Source organism: Eulemur rufifrons, chromosome 7 (genome assembly GCF_041146395.1).
Source record: "Eulemur rufifrons isolate Redbay chromosome 7, OSU_ERuf_1, whole genome shotgun sequence".
Lineage (NCBI taxonomy): Eukaryota > Metazoa > Chordata > Mammalia > Primates > Lemuridae > Eulemur > Eulemur rufifrons.
In genome coordinates, this window is record NC_090989.1 from 197,305,454 (window position 1) to 197,324,775 (window position 19,322).

Here is a 19,322-nt window from a genome sequence, read left to right on the forward strand (position 1 = left end):
CCTGTAATAACTTGTAGGTAGCATTTATTTCAATTGGTTGTTGCTGTTTCAGGGACTCAATATCTTTTTCTTGGTAGCCCATCTGCTGTAGCATCTCTAAAAGAGAAGGGTAAAATACAGTTTATGTGTTTGGTTTGGGTAAGAAATCATTCTGTAACAGGGTACAACAATTTTCTTTATAAGATCTAAAAGATCACACATTTTCTTACACAAATGAGCACTGGATTCTGAGTTACTGGGTGCTGATGTAGGAAACTACATTTAGTTAAGTTTCTAAATATGACAGAACAGATAAGCTGATTCATTATATAACTTGGGCTTAACGTTCCATTATTCACATTTTAGGCACACGCATGGATCAGGAGAGAAATCTGTTACTTATGCAAGCACAGGCACACCCAAGCACGTACCACAGAGTACTTACCAATGCATTTTTGATCGTCCACGTTCCTCTTGACTCCCCTGTATGGCACCAGTGGCTCCCTGTGTCCCATGTTGAGCCACTTGTCCTCCATAATTTTCTGAAAAGGTGAACTGTTCACTAGCAGCATAAAATAAAATATTCCGATAATCGCAATATTTAGGAAACTTTATTTTCAACATTTCACTGACTGTAGTCCAAAGGGTAACTTAAATTTTTTTCAATGTCTCAACTCCTGCTTAAAATGTCCCAGGCAAATAAATATTCAGTATGCCCCACAAGCCAAGCTAAGTTCTAAAAATACTCTAAAAACTCTCCAAAGTAGTTACTTATTTCCACTTATGTGATTACCTGGACAGAGCTTCTTGCAAGTGGGTTTATCACCATTAAACCCCTCAGTAGTTTTTGGCACTGTCTGGAGACACAGGAGGGGATGTCGTATTTCCCTTGTTTTATTTGTCTCATTACCTCTTGTGGGCAGGGAGAGAGGAAAGAAAACTAGTGAGTCAACTTTTAGGTTAAAAAACAACAGAAAACCCACGGAAACCCCTAAACTGATAGAACATTAAAAATATAAACCCATATAATTTTATAAAACTGCTTCTAGTTTTGTGTACTACGTGGATGCAACAACCGCTTCCAATACCTTAAGATTGTCCCCTTTGAAAGGGAGGGTGCCGGTAACAAACATGTAAAGGAGGACTCCTAGACTCCAGACATCTGCAGAGGGGCCGTGGTATGGTTTCCCCTCCACAATTTCCGGCGTGACATAATACGGTGTCCCACAGTAGGTGGTCAGTGGAGTGCCCGGTGTAAACTGTGCACTGAGGCCAAAGTCTGCCAGTTTTATTTCTCTGTTGGCACTTAGGAGGAGATTCTCTGGCTAGAGGGAAAACATCAAGAGAAATAAAATTTAAGCAAAATATAATTAGAAGTATGCACGATTAGGCATTTCATAAAGCAACTTTTTGTAATGATATAAATGTAATATCTCCTAATTAATGAAATGAGAAAACATTTCTTCTAGAAGAATAAAACAGGAGACAAATTTGAACTCCTAATTTTATCACATTAACAATCACTACCAGACACGAAGTGCTAGAATAATCATCATTAATTCGTATACTAATGTAAGTATCAACTGCCCCAAGATAAAGAAAAGTTTTGAGAGGTTTTTTTCATTTGTTTGTTTTGTAGAGACAGGGTCTCGTTCTGTCACTGGGGCTAGAGTGCAATGGTGCAATCACAGCTCACTACACTGCAACCTCCTGGGCTCAAGCAACCTTCCTGCCTCAGCCTGCCGAGTAGCTGGGACTGCAGGCGTGTGCCACCATGCCTGGCTAATTTGTAATGTTATTTTTCTTATGAGATAGGTTTCACTATGTTGCCCAGGCTGGTGTTGAACTCTTGGCCTCAAACAGTCCTCTTGCCTGTGCCTCCCCAAGTGCTGGGATTATGGGCCACCATGCCTGACCCTTTGAAAGATTTTTTACATTAAAAATAATCAGGGGCTTTTAAAAAAAACCTGGGTACTTGATGAAGTGGATAGTCACATTTTACAAAAATTGCTACAAAGTTGTAAAATGGCTACTATTGGGGAAGGAAGAATCCCAAATCCCACTGAAGAGACAAATCACAGCCACTTCCATTTATTGCAACAAATATTTGCAATGTATGTAGCGACTACACAACAGATGTTATATTAGTGTCTGGACATATAATAAGCAAGACAGATAGGGCCCTGCCCTCAGGAGCTCACACTTCGGAAGGGGAGACGGAGAAAGACAAGCAGCTGCCCTGAGACCCTAGTGCTGTGTAACCGAGGAGGAACGGGGGCTGTCGGCCTGGACCTGAAAGGGAGGGGCTGCTTCCCAGAGGAGGCCATGTCGAAGCACAAGAAGGTGCAGCCGGTCATGATGCGTGTGTTGATGGGTGCTGTTTCAGGCAGAGTCAGAGAACACACAGGTGACAGAGACAGCGCGGGTTTCACTCAAGACACTGAAAGTGTGTGGGAGAGAGAGTCAGGCAGAGATGGCTGGGGAGGATGGTCAGGGCCGAATCACAAAGGGCTGTACCCAGCAAGTTTGGGTTTTCATCCTAAGGGCGATGGGAAGCCCCTGCAGAGTTGTTTAAGCAGAGAAATAACAATGTTACATGTGGTTTTAAAACAGTCCATTCTGGGCGCAAGGTGGAAACACACATGAGAAGAAGAGACAGGGAAAATTGGAAGCAGAGAACAGGTAGGAAACTAGAGTTACAATCAAGTATGAGGTGACGGCGTCTGGCCTGGGACAGTGTAACAGAGACAGGAAAGAGTGAGCCAGTGTAAGCAATACTTAAGACAACAGCAGGAAAAGGACCTGGTCACTGAGTGGATGGCAAACCAGAGGGACACCTCAGGAACATTAGTCACGAGAAGGAGAAGTGAAGGTTCAAGTTCAGGATGGAAGAGTTTAGGCTTTGAACTTGCTGTACCTGAGGTGCCTGAGGGACACTCTGGTGGAGAAAGACACCCCTTGGTCAGCTGGCCCCTGGACCCTGGGAGAGCCCCGTGGCTGCAAGAAGGGACTTGGGGTCATCGGCACACAGGTGGCCACCGTAGCTAATGGTAGGAACACGAAGCCACTGAGGGTGGGCTCGGAGAGGAATGAGCCAGTCAATGACAATCATGTAAGGAGAGAGCCGGGGTGAGGAGCAAGCTAAGACTTAGAGTGTAGAAAATGTTTAGGGCAAAGACTGTGACTACGAAGAGAGGAAAAGGGTGTATCTGGAAGGGGACCTAAGGTGGAGAAGACTTTTGGTAAAAAGAAGCTATGCACTTGAGCATGTATAAACGCTGCTGGTGAGAAGCAAGCAGAGAGAGAGAGTGAATGACAAAATGGAGAGAAGGAGGCATCGGACAGCGCACAGCCCACGGAGGGAGAGGGGACCCGGAACACAGAGGCGGGGTCAGCAGAGGTGCCCGCTTTCCTGTAACATGAGGACAGGGAAGGATGCGTGCAGGTGCAGGTACTGATCCATACGAGGTTCTGCTGGAAGACTCAGGGAGTTTCTGCCTGGTGTCTCCATTTTCTCTGTGAAATAGGAAACCTCATCCTATGCCGGGGCGGAGGCTGTGAAAGAGTCTCAAATAGGCGCTGCTGTTAACAGGAGACAATGCTACCTGGAGAAGTAGAAAAGAATGCCAGGTGGCCCCGAGGACACTGTCCAGGTGTGACCACACACTTCCGGAGGAAGCACCACACACATCCCTTTGGCTGTGTGATGACTGTCCCTCCAGAGATCAACCACCAGCACCTTAACTGAAATGTAAAATGCTTCTCATAAACTTCACTTTTATTTATTTCGAATGCTCTACTAGAACTTGATTGAAAGGATCCAATTATCATGAGATTTTTGTTTCATTATGTTTAATAAAATTTAATCTACGCCTCACTTGTGTGATGAGAGAACTGAACACGTACAAATAGAGCACACACTTAGGACGCTGGTACGTACCTTCAGATCCCTGTGCGCCACAGACATCCTGTGGCAATACTCCACCGCCGAGACCACCTGAGTAAGGAGAGACAGAGGGTCAGTTCGCACAGGTGCAGATGCATAATTAAGATGAAAGTAACTTTGTTAATGTTCACACATGCAAAACACTCAGTGAGCACCCTGATGTGTGGATTTCTAAAAGCAATTTCCTTATGCTTTGAACTTTTCAATCTGGAGAAATTCAGGGGTGAGGGCAAGAAGAGACAGGTGAGGATGTCGTTCCTGTTCTCTCCAGTTGTAACTGCAAGTATCTTCTTGGACTCTTCCTGCTGACACTCCACTTGTTTTTGAGCCCAACACCAGGTTGCAACCAACGGCCTGCATCTGGAGGACCCTGGCTGTCCCCAGGCCCAGGGCCAGATGGCTCCGGTGCAACCTTCCCATGACTGTATAACCAACTCAAAACCCAACTGTGGAAGTTAATAGACTGACTTCACTCTCTGAGGGTCAGGTTCCTCTTCCTTAAAATGGAGGAATGAATGTTGCATGTGAACTATGAAAAGTGCAATTTTGTGTGTGAACTATGAAAAGCACTGTTAATTAAACAATTGTTTTACTGAAATTTCGCATGTACTGGTAACTTTTTAAAAACAGTCTTCTTTTCTAACATTAAAGTTTTATATGCTCATCATAGAAATTTTAGGAAACAGAGAAAAATAGATGGAAATATATGCCCGTGTTACCACTAAAGAAGGACAGCATCTCTTGTTGTTTTGTATTTGCTTCTAGTCTTTTCTTTGGTATTTTGCATGTATATTTATTAATGTTAATTCTTTTATTTTTGAGACAGGGTCTTGCAATGTTGGCTCAGGCTGGTTTCAAATTCCTGAGCTCAAGCAATCTTCCCACCTCAGCCTCCTGGGTAGCTGGGCTTATAGGTGTGTGCCACGTTCTTAAGCTATGAATAGTGACTTCTAAAGAAGGTTGAGAACCTGGATGTTGTCTAAAACATGAATGTTAGCCTAATTCACTTGCAGTTATACGTGAAAGAACAGAGGCACTAACATTACCAGCCCTCCAAGAAAGAGGTAAGCAAAAAAGATAGAGCCAGGAATCTATTCTTTTTCTCTGAAAAGAGCAAGAGCTCAATCAAAGGACTAAAATGGCGTAAGTAGTAACTGGGCTGGGAATGGTGAAGCAAAACCCACCTGCTCATGAATATGGAAAGAAGGGCCTATGATCCTTGTCACAAACAGGAAAACTTTTTTATTTAGTCAAAGAAATGATGACTTATAAGCTCCTGGAATGCACGGCAATTAGAAACAGAGAAAAGCAGAAGCACCAATATCACAGTTGTTTCTTCCAGGTCTAAAGGAGCTGTCTTAGGCAAACAATGCAGGAAGGAGAAGGGATTACATTAATGCTAAGCACTGTAAACCCAGCCATTAATTGTAAAAGCATACACACACACACACACACACCCCAACATCTTTCCTGGTCCAACTAATAGGTTCTTCCAATAAAGGCTTCAGAATTTCTGTGGGGAATTTAAAATAAAAACCAGAACCTGGGTGCAGTGGCACATGCCTGTAGTCCCAGCTACTCGGGAGGCTGAGGCGAGCGGATTGCTTGAGCCCAGGAGTTTGAATCCAGCCTGGGCAACACAGTGAGACCCCGTCTCTTAACAAAGCAAAGCCAAAACAACAAAAAAACCCAGAGTAATTGCCTCAAGAATGAGGTGAGTAGAGGTCTAAGCCTTTCTGATGAACTGGATCCCACCAGGTGACAGATGGATGGGGCTGGGTAGAGATGGAAGAGAACCGAAGCTGTGGGGTTAAGCACCACACTGCTTCCTTGGAGAGGGTCCGGACACAGACATGCTCTTTCTGGCTGCCATTAGCCTTTCCTCAAGGTCAGTAAACCATATTCACAGAAATGTTTGCAAGTCAGAGTCATCTGAGTAGGAGCGAAATTAAGTTGTATAAGGCAAAAATATTGGCTAATTTATAAAAATGAAGAGTATAGTTATGAGAAGGACCAGATTGGTTTTATAGGAAACATCTGAATTTCCTTTCATAGACCACAGTTCTAATCAAATATTAGAACTGGAAAGAACGACAGAATTCATCAAGTAGAATTTCCTCTTTTTATAGCTAGAAAAAACTGAGGATCAGAGAAGTTAAAAGACAGCGAAAGGTACTTTCAACTTTGACATTTAATAGATTTTAATTCAAAGTACCATTAGGATTTCTTAAGCTTTTAAATTTAAGCAACAATAGAAATTAAGAAACTTAGAAATGAGTCCTTAACTGTAAACATCCAACTAAGCAAATCAAAGGAGGCACTGTTCAGAGAAAACTTGAAAATCAGCTAAAAATACCTTTCCAAATGCAAAACTTGAAGTCTCCTACCTATCACGACAAACTTATACGTGAAGAAAATACAACTGTAAAATTCTGCAAGAAACGAGGCCCTACTGCCATTTCAATGTGGACCTTGTCACTGGGGCAGACAGAGTTCATTTAAAAGCAGGAAAGCACTTGCTCCTTTCCTTCGTCTCCATCAGGGGTTGGCAAATCAGGGCCCATATGGGCCACATCTGGCCCATCCCAGTTTTCGCAAATAAAGCTTTACTGGAATACAGTCATGTTCATTCATTTAGTATTGTCTACAGTTGCTTCCATGCTGTATCAGGAGAGTTACATAGTTGCAACGGAGACCGTATGGACCACAAAGCCTATAATGTTCGCTATGTGGCCCTTTACATGAAGAGTTTGCTGATTCCTAGTCTAAATAATAGCACGACATAATGGTTACAGCTTTGAGGTTTAGACTCAGAGGGCCAGAGTCTCTGAATCTATGGAAGGTCTGCTACTTGACAGGCACTGAATTTTGGGCAAGTTATTTCCTCTTCTCATGCCTTAGTTGTCTTATGTGGAGCAAATGGGCATAATGCTTCTTAACTCACAAGGCTGCTGCAAGATTTACATTCGTGTAGGTAAAGTACTCATCCCAGTGTCTGGCTTGGTCAATCAATAATACTAATACTAATAAAGACAGAAGAGTTAAGTCACCTTTATGCTAAAAACCTGATGATTAAAGCCCCTGTGTCCCTAAAGGCAATGTAAAGATAAGCAAAGGGGAAAATCACTAATTAATAGATTGAGTTCTATTTGGTCTTGGCTTCTGTAAGACAAAACTAATAAATTTTGGGATTGTGCCATCCTTCTTGCTAAAACTTTGAAATGGCTTTAATTAATGTAATCATAGATATTACATCTATAGCTCTAGATTTTTAAGGCCCAATAGTCAAAAGTGAAGAGTCAAAGAGCGAGATTCATGTTGACATTACAAAGCTAGGAATAGAACCCATGGCTACCTCTAGCACAGTAGCACAGTACCTTAGGTACCAAGGGCACTTCATATGATTTTGTCCAGCTGAATGGCCAAAGTCTGCCATCCAGTGAGCCTTCTAAGCACTTACAGAGGCAAACACTTTTTGCTTCAGGGTCTAAGCATGATAACTCTATTAAGTTAACAAACTAAAGATGCAATAATTCCTACCTGGCGAAACTTCTCCCTGGCCTCGTCCTCATACATTCTCCCTACCTCTAGTAAATAATCATATACATCGCCTACAATTGAGAGAAATAAAGGTAAGCAGAAGGCCCACTCTGAGCATTAATTTTCCCATCAATTGATAATGTGTCACTTTTAGCAATGCTCTCATTTTTAAATATAGGTATGAAGTTAGCCAGGAATATGTGGAATTTAAACTAAGCTGGTCTTAAGTTTAACCATAGGCATGTAAGTTCGCTACTAACATCTTTAAACAGGAGAAAAGCCTTAAAATTAAATTCTCATGTGCTTCAATTATATAACTTTTATTTTAAAGGGTATGATGTGTTTTCAATATCCTTTAATAAAAAGTGAGTAATGAAAATTGAAAGTCAAAAGGATAAAGTCAGGTGTGTTAAAAGAGAAGTAGCAGTGAACACAGAAAAGTCCCTTTCCTCATGGAGTTTGCATTCCAGTAGGGGGAGACAGACAATAAACAAACCAATACACACTGTGTCAGAGGATAACAAGTGCTGTGGAGAAGTAGGGGAAAGAAACAGGTGGAGTGCGTGAGAGTGCTTTTGTGTGTGTGCCAGAGTGTGTGTGTGCGAGAGAGTGTGTGTGTGTGTGTACATGGACTTGCCTGCTTCTGTTCTGCTGACTACTTGAGGGAGTGCACAAGGTAGTAATCTAGGGTAAGATTCTATAGCAAGTAACAAACAGCAAGGAGGCCATAGGGTTGGAGAAGCAGAGCAAGGGGAAGAGAGGTAGTTGATGAGGCCAGGAAGAGCCCTGCAGGCCTTGGTAAGGACTCTGGCTTTACTCTAACAGCGATGAGAAGCAGAGAAGATGAAACTACTTAAAAATAGATCACTGGCTGTCGGGGGGAAGGGGGTCAGGATGAAGGGCAGCGACAGGGAGACCAGTTGGGAGACTAGTCCAATAACGGAGCCAAGCATGACAGCAACTGGGACGAGAGAGCAAAGTGCAGTGCTGGTGAGAAGTGGGGGCTCAGGACACAGTGGGGGTGCAGTCAACAGAACTCTTGGATGAACATCTTGGTGGCAGTTTATACAATATTAATTCTTTGAGGAAGAGAGGTGACATTTTGAGGAATGTACTATTAGTACTGTCAACTGCTTACCAATTTAGAATAAAGAAACACCACCTCTGAAATCAACAGAAAAGAATACTGCTTTAGAAAATTAGATATCAACTCTTTCTGGGAAAGAACATGTGCGTAATTCACACACATGACGAATACCTCCATCACCTTTGTGACAACATTCCACTAAAACATTCTTGTAGTTGAATTATACATTAATGTCTCTTAACCGTAACTCTGCATAAATAAATTTTAAATAATGGATAAGCATAAAGATTTTTATATTATCATTTGATTGCAAAATGATCTTTTAAAAGGCATTACATACTGTCTATTCATTTAACTATGTTGAATTATGAAGTCAACTGTCAGCTCACTAAAATGTCAACATTTCCTAAGCGAATGGCCTTTCTATTTGCAGAGATGTACACAATGTCAAAACCAGTGGTTAATAAGTGAAAACAACTAAAGATGTGTGCAATCATACAGAAAACACTTTTGACTTTAAAAAATTAACATATTAAGATCACTGGCTGTTGTATACTAACATAGACAAAGCCCAAGTGTGTCAATATAATTTTAAAATATTTTTTGTAACTCCAAATGCAATATAAGCTGGTTAAGAGATTTCTGGAAACATAAAGTCACACTCATAATCACTAAGGTATACATCAGGAGTTCAACTTTTAAACCAGGAATTCAACCTAAATCTTTGTTTTTATTCTTTATTAAAAATGTATTAACACTCCGATTAAGTAACTGAAATGAAAACCTCAGACTATTTACTGGGGGAGGGGGGGGAACAACAAGCAATGGTTCCCCTGCCCAGGTCAGGGAACAGGTAGCTAGATGGGTGCTGGACAGCACAGTTCAGAGAGCCCTTAGTTCTACTTCAGGTTCTGTAACTACAGAGCTATGGAACCCTTGGCATAGAACGATGTGAGCTTTAGTTTCATCTGTAAAAATTAGAAAGTTGCCCTAGATAATGTCTAAGACTCTCTCTAAGTCGCAAGTTCTAGGATTCTATCAAATGAAAAGGTACAAGCCTGGAGGGCGATGGGTAGTCAGTTTAATGAAACTTTTCACAAGGGCGAGCACTACAGTAACCCAGATGTCCTGGGGATGGACAGTGTTTGGTTGAGCTCAATACAGCAAATGGCCCAAGACAATAAACCACCACCACCATCCATCAAATGCTGTTATAATGCTGCACAACGCACTGAGACCTCTGGGAGGGCTAGGTCACCAAGCCCACTGTGAAGCTCAGTGTGGCATGTTACTTGTCAGGTCAATGAGGGCCACTGGCTGGTTTTACCTCATGTCTGTCTTTTCCAAAGCCTGTCCTCTTTCTATTAAACCTGGATGCTTCTCAGATATTTTTGTCTTGTCCCTACATGAGTAATCTCTATGACCTGGGTACGTAAAATAGACAGGAAGAGAAAGCAATGACAGACTGACAAACCAGACAGGCTACCTGTTGTCAGAGGCTGGGGATCCCAGAGGCAGTGAGCCCACAGTGAGGCTGCCCAGCCTCCATTTCCTCAAGGGTAAAAGCCCATCACTCACAGCCTGGCCACACCATGGAGTCCTTGTGAAAGTCAAAGGAGATCAGGTAAGAGAAAGCACTTTCTACACTGCAGAGGCCCACGCTGTAAGAAGGTTATAAACATTACTCTATGGTGTCTGCCTGGGAGATGAGTAGCAAGGCTTAGAACTCCATATAGATTTTTTGGCTCCGCAATTAACCTTCAGTGCTTCCTACAACAACTGAAGTTTGAAAATCCCAACCAGATTCCCAAACTACACATTTAAAACATAAAATACACAACTAATAGTTAATTAGGACTATGAAAAAGTGGTGTCAGAGGTGTGCCTACTAAAACCTATTCTTTCTCACAACAGGTTTACAGTCTCTTATTGAATGGCAAACTCACTACAATGGAGCCATGATGTAACGTTCTGTCTCCAGGTTTTACAACGTGGACCGAAATACCAACTAACGATAAAATAAAGCTACTCTACTGTAGAGTTCGACAGAAGGCACGCCCAATAGTTTATAATTTCATGCATCTAATTCTTATTTGTTGAGTATCTGCTCTGTGCCAGGCACTGTGCCAGAGGCAGGGGACACAGAAAGATAAACAAAAAGCTTCTGCCCTCCACAGACAATGAAACTACATGTGGCCCACAAACTACAACCCCAGCCCAACCTCAACCATAAGATGAGAATCTTTATAAAAGAGAGAAGCTATACATGTGCATTTCAGAAAATGTCTACATTTTGACAACCTTATAGGCAAATAGTGACCAATCTTTATTTTAAGGAAAACTTAGTCCTATGTACTGTTAACCGTCATCTGTGGCCTGAGAAAAGAGGGCCATCAATGACATATTAAAATCTGATAAAGAGAAGCATCTAAGCCACAACACACATTTACTTCAAACAGACTAATGCATTAACACATTTTAAAATCCAAATACTTGGGTTAAACAAAATGTGTGTGTCCCACACATAATGGAACACTATTCAGCCTTAGAAAGGGAGGACATTCTGAAATTTGCCACAACATGGATGAACCTTGAAGACCTTAAGCTGAGTGAAACGCGCCAGTCCCAAAAGGACAAGTGCTGCGATCCCTACGTGAGGTCCCCACAGCAGTCAAACTCACACAGGCAGATAGAACGGTGGTTGCCAGGAGCTGGGGGAGGGGTGAGTGGTTAACTTTGGCAAGATGAAAAAGTTCTGGAGAGGGATGGTGGGGAGGGCTGCAAAGCAATGTGAACACACTTAAAGCCACTGAACTGTACACTAGAATGGTTACAATAGTAAATTTTATGTGATGTGTATTTTCCACAACAAAAATCCAGGGTCTGGGCTTGTATCAATTAACAAAGCTAATAGGGAAACACTTAATGGCAACCCATAGAATTGCTAAGAGTCAGCTTTTTGGACTCTCATCCTAGTATTTTATGACTCTGGATGTTAAATGAAACCTTAACAATTATATGGGCAGTGTGCTTGTGTATTCTTTTAAAAGGGAAGAAACAAGAAAACCCCAATATATAATATATAAATGTTCTTACCATGACGGGCATATTCCATAATCAGGTATATGTTGGTCCCGCTGTTGATGACCTCATACAGTTGCACTGGGGGAGGGGAGAGGATACAGGAGAGAAAGAAACAAACGTCTGTTTGCACAAGCCATGCACATATAAGCTGCAACTATCAAAAGCAACTGTTTCCCTGTTAAAGATTTTAACAGCTGGCCCTCTCAAAAATGCTTTTAGGGAATTTTAGCAAATACTACACAACAGAAAAGTTTTTATAAAAGCATGGAATTCCATAAAAATGAAGATCATTTCTGGGTACTCAGTGAGACTTCAGGATGCGTTCGGCAGTCGAGCAAGGGCTATCTGTGCTTGCTTCTTCCTCTGTCGTCGCTGTCAGTGCCCTTTATTTGCTTCTTGGCTACCTGCCCTCCCACCAGCTCACCCTCTGCGCCTGAGGAAAAGTGGTCTCATTTCTCACAACCTGCAGCAATCGCTCAGATCTACTCGACTCCTATAACTGGACATCCATTCACTTGTCATTATGGCTTTAAGGATATAATTCCACCTCAGACCCTTGTTGCTTGGAAAACTTACCACAACTCCCAAAGAACAAGTTTCCTTTATTACTATTCTGAAGCCAGAGAGGAAAGAAAGTAGAATGGATTATACTGCAATTAACTGGAAAAAAATTTTTTTTTCTTCAGGAATGATTTTTAGTAGGTCAGTGTGATTTTGCTACAGCAGTCCCTTTGTAACCAATAGAACTATTTCTCTTGCTGCTGATTCATAAAACTGTAACACATCAATTAGGAAGATACACATTTTTAAATGAAACTGAAGCAAATCTCTCAGGCTACCAAGTGACCACTGTGCATATCTACTTGATTGTGTTAATACTTACTTTAAAATGAAATTTACAGAAAAAGGCAGGGGGCACACTAGTCTTTTATATTCACGTGATTTTCTGAGGATTTACTAGAGTATTAGGCCAAACAAGTGCCTCACATGGTGATCAATAAATGTTTGACGAACTCATGAATAAAACCATCAGTCCATTCCTTAGACTCTGATATGTTCAAATTGCCAAGAAAAACCATTTAAGAAAGTTAAGGCATACGTGGCTGCTGAACAGCATAAAAATAAAACCTTTCTAATATTCCAATGCACAGTTTGGCTCTTCAGGGAAGACTATTTTAATGCAAAATGAATTTTTAAAAATTTCAGTCTATTATCAAAGATATGCCATTTAGTAAGTAAAGAACTCTAACTGGGGTATAACTGAAGTAATTAAGGGACAAAATAAATATGTTTACATTAGCTAGTCCTAGGCAGTAGTGATAAAGTTTTCTGGTGAAAAGTTGGAATTTGAAATCCAGAGTTGGCTGGCTGGCTGGCCCAAAGGGTTGAAAGAAAAAGCAGAGAAAGGAGGTTTTCTTCCTGCTATTCTATTCCTCGTACCATCCTGTTCTTCAAACATCCTATATTTCACTGATTCTGAGATCTCTATTTTAATTACTATCCCTGATACTAGGATGATGGCTTGGTAGCATTTTCCTTTCTTAGTAGGATATAAAAAATAATGCCTTTTTGAATGATGGTGGCTTAGATTTGATGAAACAGAGCCTAAGCCTTTTGTTAAAGTATACAATCAAAACCAGCAGTTCTGTGTAAAAGCTTTTTCCTGCCTGTGTTTCCATGTTATTCTTATATTCCACGTGCCTCAAGTACTCTTGGTAGGCTAACTTTAACACTGAACATTACCCCTCTCATTTCCTACAACTGACGTTGATACTAAACTTATACGGACTGTCTTAAGAGTGATTTCACTCTTGAAATACTCTTTGTAGATTGTAGGAGCTATCACTGACATATAAAATACATTTTGAGATATATGTTATATATAAAGCAGTTAAATAATTTAAAAAGAGCCTTATTGTGATATATGTGGGATCAAAAGTTTCCATTGAGTATATATAGTGTAGGGTCAGTATTGAGTAATTTGTATATGTTCATTTTTTTCTTATAATTACTATGAGGGGAGGTACTTCTTCATCTTTAAACCGACCTCATAGCACCTAACACAGAGTTATACACACAGAGGGCACATGAAACAAACCTTTGCTTTATGAAAGAATTCCTGTCAAAATCCCTTTCAATAGCAAGTTTCCCATCTTTTAAATATGATTCAGTGTACAAGTATTTTCTCTAGAACTTAGTCACAGCACAAAGTATTATACCCTTAAAAATATTAATTCTTTCTTTTTTTCTTTTTTTAGAGAAAGAGAGAGAGATATTTATTTTTAAGGAGTCGGCTCATGAAATCGTGGTAGCTAGCAAGTCCAAAATCTGCAAGGCAGGCTGGAGATCCAGGAAAAAACTGATTTTGCAGCCTTGAGTGAGAAGACAGTCTGGAGGCAGAATTCTCAAAAATATTAATTCTGACTTCCTATACTTCCCTTCTCTCTACTAATAAAATATAATTATATTTTCTAATATATTAAAGAATCAGAAAATTATAGTTATGATTACAGATGTTTCTACTGCATTAAAGCTTTAAATTCAAATGTTTAACACCTAAGCTTTTAAGCCTCTCTTCAGTAATTTCAAAAATCTAATACAAATGATCAAAAGTTTGGATATGTATTCTATTCCCCTATCTGGGGTAGGGGAAGGGAAAGAATCTCTTTCTACCATTTCTTGAATACATATTTATCTTTATGACATGCTTTCAACAATGCATTTAGACCCAAAAGTATTCTAAAAAGCAGAAAGTACCTATATGTGGATGATGCAGCATCGTCATAATTTTTATCTCTCGGTTGATCTAAAAAACAAAACAAAACAATCCCCCAATATAAGTTATTAAATATTATATTCCACCATTGCAATATAATTGTAAATTCTCTTAGGTAATAAATTTATTGTTAATGTTTATTATTCCATATCTAAAACTAATATCAAAGTCTAGAGTCACTTTCAAGTAGCTTTATAAATTATTACCAAATACTTCCATTTATGAAAAACAGCAGAGGTCTCAAAGAGGGAAGGTGCCACACCCTGACTTTCATTTTGCTATCTCGAGAACATAAGATTAGACTCGGGCAAAAATAGTTTTGTTATGATTAAATTTAGTCTGATTCACTATCTACCCAGGGGTCCCAATTTTGTATGGTCCCAGTGAATTGCACCATGAGCGTATTACATTTATAATTCCAAATAATTCTATGAGACTATTTGGAAAAAAACCACCGTGGGAAACCCTCACTGCAGATGACAGGTAATTTAGCACTGAGGCTGTGATAGTCTGTTACATTAGTGACCCTAATGAGTCATGCCTCACATGTCCATGCTTTTGTGGAGTGCCTCTTTCATACTGACAGGTGTGGCCATGTGGCATGTTTGGGCCAGCGGGGCATTAGCAAATTCAAAGCAAGCAGAGGCTGGGTAAGATGTTAGGCATCGCGGGGCTTGCTCTCTTGCAGCAGTGTAAAGAAGCTGGTCGAGCCTCTGTGAGGATGAAGGGTAGTATGTAGGCAGAGGGACCCAATGTCCTGATTGCAACCAGCCCCTGCCAGCCCACCAGCTGAATGCAGCCACACAAGTGAACCCAGGTGACACCTTACGAAGAATCGCCCTGCCAAGGCCAGCAGAGGGGCCCAGCCATCCCACAGAGTAAGGAGAAATATCAAATTGTTGTTGTATATTCACATGTTATAAATTCAGAGAAAGGTCATATTATCATGGCCTGGGTTAGTATGACCTCGAAAAACTACAAGATTATAGAGGCCACTTTATTCAACTCCCTTGCGAACAAGAGGATGCCAGGGAAAGAAAGAAAAAGATCTTCCAAGGCCCTGCTCTCTTTCTATGGGGAATTTGGCCAGAACCTGGTTGACCCGGGATAGTACCACCCACAGGAGGCAAGGGCTGGGAAAAGCCTTGAGAGGGAGGAGCAGCTGGCCCCGTGCAAAGGAAGCTGGTGAGAGATCACAGGACTGTTGCGGCACTTGTCCCTAGCCACTGGGTCTCACCTAGAATTGAATCAGCAGCTCAGGGGAGATGGACATGGGTGGGATTTGACAGACCTAAGCTATGAACCTGGGCTCAGAACTTAAGAGCGTGGAATCGGATGAATAACCTTTCCTGTCTAAAATACTGGCTCATTTTTAAAGGCAGGAGCACTTTTATCTCCAAAGTAAATACTCCCCTTGCTATTGTGGTCGCTCCCACATTTTGTGTTCTGAGATGACGGCCACCCACATCCCTGATAACCATCAGCCTTGAGTTCTTTTCTAGCTTCCCTCTGTCAAGCTACCACAAAAATCTTGTTTTCCAATCCGTTGTAGTTGAGTTGGTAGTTTTAATCTGGATCTCCCAATTACTTCCACGACTGCTAAATTAGAAAATCTCCAATTTGGATACCGTATCAATATAGCTCAGGATACTGCACTTAGAGTGACACCCCGACCACGGCCACGACAACCCTGCAGCATGTGGCCTCTGCTTACCCTCCAGCACCAGCTCTGGTCACCCCAACCCCTTCCACTTACTAGAACACATTCATACTAAGTTCTTTTAAATCTCTCCTCCCTTGTCATCCTTGAGGTCTCAGGCAGAATCTCTGGAAACTTATCTAAGTAGGTCTCCTTTGTTTTACGTCATAGCCGTCTGTTCACTTCTCCCCTAGAATGTCTTTTAAGTTGTGATGATACATTTTTGTGCACCTTTTATTATCACCTTGTCATGCACACGGAGCATGCCTGTCTCCCTTTGCTACACCTAAAACCAAGCCTGGCACACAACAGGAATGCCTTTGTTTGATAAAGGCCTGCAAGAAAGCCGTCACTACCAAGAAGCCTGGTTTGAGCCAGCCTCCTGAGCATCCTACTGACCACACTGCTTTTAAATCTGCACAGCAAAATGCTTGTCACAGAGTTATCATAGTTCTGATGGCTGAAGAGCAGGTCAAATGAAGGCAATCATTCTAAATCCCTGCTAGCAGTGCAGTGGAATTGAACCAAAGTGAATTAGAGCCAAAGAGCAGGGAAAAGATGGGCTCTGACAGGAATTTAAGGGAGGGAGAGCTCACTTCTGCCGCAGACAGCAGGCACCGTGGAGGTACTAGATTTATACAGGACTTAAAAAAGGATGTCCACAGTTGAAAGTGCGGTACAAGTGCTCTGTGTATGTGAGCAAGGATGGGGAGGTGCAAGCAATTAAGGCATTTAAGGAAGACCAGGACCAAGTGACCCCTTCTGGCCAGGGCAGTGTGTCTCCAAGTGTGGACTGTAGACCACGTGCATCAGACCTACTAGGGTCCCTGGGCAAACTGCAGCTTCCAGGGTCCCACCTATCACTAGGTCTGAAATGAGGCCTCAGAATCTTACTTTTCAGCAAGCACCTCAGGTGTGGCGGTTTTAAGGTATGTCCATAAATTCCTCCCCTCCAAAGGCAGACCTTAATATTCCTTCCTTTGAGTGTGGGCCGGACTTAGTGGCCTGCTCCCAAGCAACAGCATATGGCAGAAGTGGTGGCAGGGACTTCAGAGACTCACCAGCTCCTAGAAGGCACTGCAGCTCCCTCCTTGCTCTGGCAAGTCACTGGCTCCAGTGTCACAAAGACATTCAAGCACCTTCATGGATAGCCCACTTGGCAATGGAGGGAGGCCATGTGGCCACCACTGGTGAGGAACTGCAGTCTCAGCAACAGCCACATGAGTGCGCCCCCTGGACAGCGGACGTGCCAGCCCCAGGCAAGTCTTTGGATGCCTGCAGCTGTGGCTGACATCCAACCAAAACCTCTGGACAGAGCAGAGCCTGCGTCAGAACTGCCCAGCTAAGTCACTCCCAAATTCCTGACTCTCAGAAACTGTGAGATGAAGAGTGTTTTTCTCTGGAAGTTGCTAAGTTCTGGAGAAATTTTTTTAAACAACAGTAGATAATACACCACAGACACCACATTGAAGTTTGAGAACCCGAGTTACAGCAGAGGTCACACCAGGAATGCACTAGGAAAACACAAAGGAAAGATCAATGGGACCACACAGAGATGACGAGTGCAAGCTTACTTCCCTAGGCAGAAAGAGCAGCCAAAGACTCCCTAGGAGAGCAGTGTCAGGGTATCACCAAAATGACTTTCCATGTTCACCTTACTATCAGAATTCCGTATTAGGCAGACACTGGCAACACTGGGGTAAGGAACGCTGCGCTATGTGAGATGAGCAGCACGGGGCGGAAGAAGCCATTACCAGTTACCGAGCCCTGGCTGTGCCTGGTGCACAGAGCCAGTGGCTCCACATCTACAATCTCATTTCACTTAATCACCACAACCCCACCAGGCGAATACGATCATCTCCAATTTACAGAGAAGGAAGACTGTGGCAGGTGAGGCAGCGCGTTCAAACCCCCAGCTAGTCTGCGCTGGAGCCAGGATGCCAACTCTGAGACGTCTGGCTTCAAAGTCCATGCTCATCTCAGGAATCCGCACTGCTACCTTAGAGATTTCCAACTAAAATAATCAACAACTTTTAAGCTGCTGATAGCGAAAACTCCAGAATAACATGCGGGCACTGGCATAGAACTCTTAAAAAAGTTGACAATTTGGATAAAAATGCCAGAGATTTCATAATCTGGGAACCAGATGGCCGAAAGATAGTTAAATCTAGAAAGGAATAATTTATTGAAAGGAAAACATGTGCTTTAAGGAAAGTCCTGTAAGGACCATACAACATATTTTTAAAGTTTTGATTATGAAAGGACATTTAAGTAAGAGCAATTCAACTCATTTCTTCTATTTTTTTTTTTTTCTTTTGAAACAGGTTCTTGCTGTGTCACCCAGGCTAAAGTGCAGTGGTGCAATCACAGCTCACTGTAACCTCAGACTCCTGGGCTAAAGTGATCCACCCACCTTAGCTGAAATTACAGGCACGAGCCACTGCACCCAGCCTCTAGGCATGGGTTCACCAGAATGCCCGATGTCACAACATGACATGAAGTTGCTGACTTCATGCTGTGGACAGCTTTGCCCAAACCCATCAAAACAAGACTCCTCATCACGACAAGACTCTCACCCCCTCTTCATTTTTCCTTATTTATGCCTACCTCTTTCACCTGGCAGCATAATGCTGCAGAGAAAATTTCACAGTTGGTCGCTTCTGTGGGGAACTTGCACTCCCTGCTTTAATTTAACCTGGTCATGGAATGCTAGATTACCTACTGCCTAAAGAGGGAAGAATGTGTGCAGTTGATGACACTTCTTTCTGGACAGCAATAAATACATCAGGTATTGCAGAGCAGACTACCTGGTTAACATGGGTAGACTCCACATCTGGCCATTTGATTTTAGTTCGTTCGATTCATGAAGACTCTACCTAGGGAGCATAGTCCAAACTCTTGGTATTATCCTCCTGACAGTCATGCTAGTCTTCCAATGGGCCCTTCTCTGGCTAGAACAATAAAACGTCAAAGAAACACAAGATAATGAGGACACCCTAACCTGTAAGTGCCATGCTGAGACTGGAAACCCAAAATGAGGGGAACTGAGAGTAGTGCTGACACCCTAGGTTTCAGTTACACTCCCCCAGGTGAGAGCTTGACCAAATTGGGAGAATCATTAAATAAAAATCATAGGCCACTGTTTTGGACTAAGCTACTGCATTAGGCCCCAAAAGACCAGACCAATAATCAAAATGGAGTCACTAATGCT

At 42.0% G+C, this 19,322-nt stretch overlaps 1 protein-coding gene across 1 annotated transcript in view; it reads right to left on the minus strand.

The window, feature by feature from the left end:
* Window positions 1-200: 200 nt before the first annotated feature.
* The window catches only part of LOC138385890 (MAP/microtubule affinity-regulating kinase 4-like), a 52,008-nt gene continuing 32,886 nt past the window's right edge, over window positions 201-19,322 (minus strand). Inside the window, exons 4-9 of the mRNA XM_069472079.1 lie at window positions 14,394-14,442; window positions 11,649-11,714; window positions 7,466-7,536; window positions 3,920-3,976; window positions 773-1,304; window positions 201-521 (exon numbers count right to left, since the gene is read on the minus strand). Coding sequence (XP_069328180.1) covers window positions 1,038-1,304; window positions 3,920-3,976; window positions 7,466-7,536; window positions 11,649-11,714; window positions 14,394-14,442 — 510 coding nt within the window. The 3' untranslated portion in view covers window positions 201-521; window positions 773-1,037. The remainder of the gene's footprint in view (window positions 522-772; window positions 1,305-3,919; window positions 3,977-7,465; window positions 7,537-11,648; window positions 11,715-14,393; window positions 14,443-19,322) is intronic.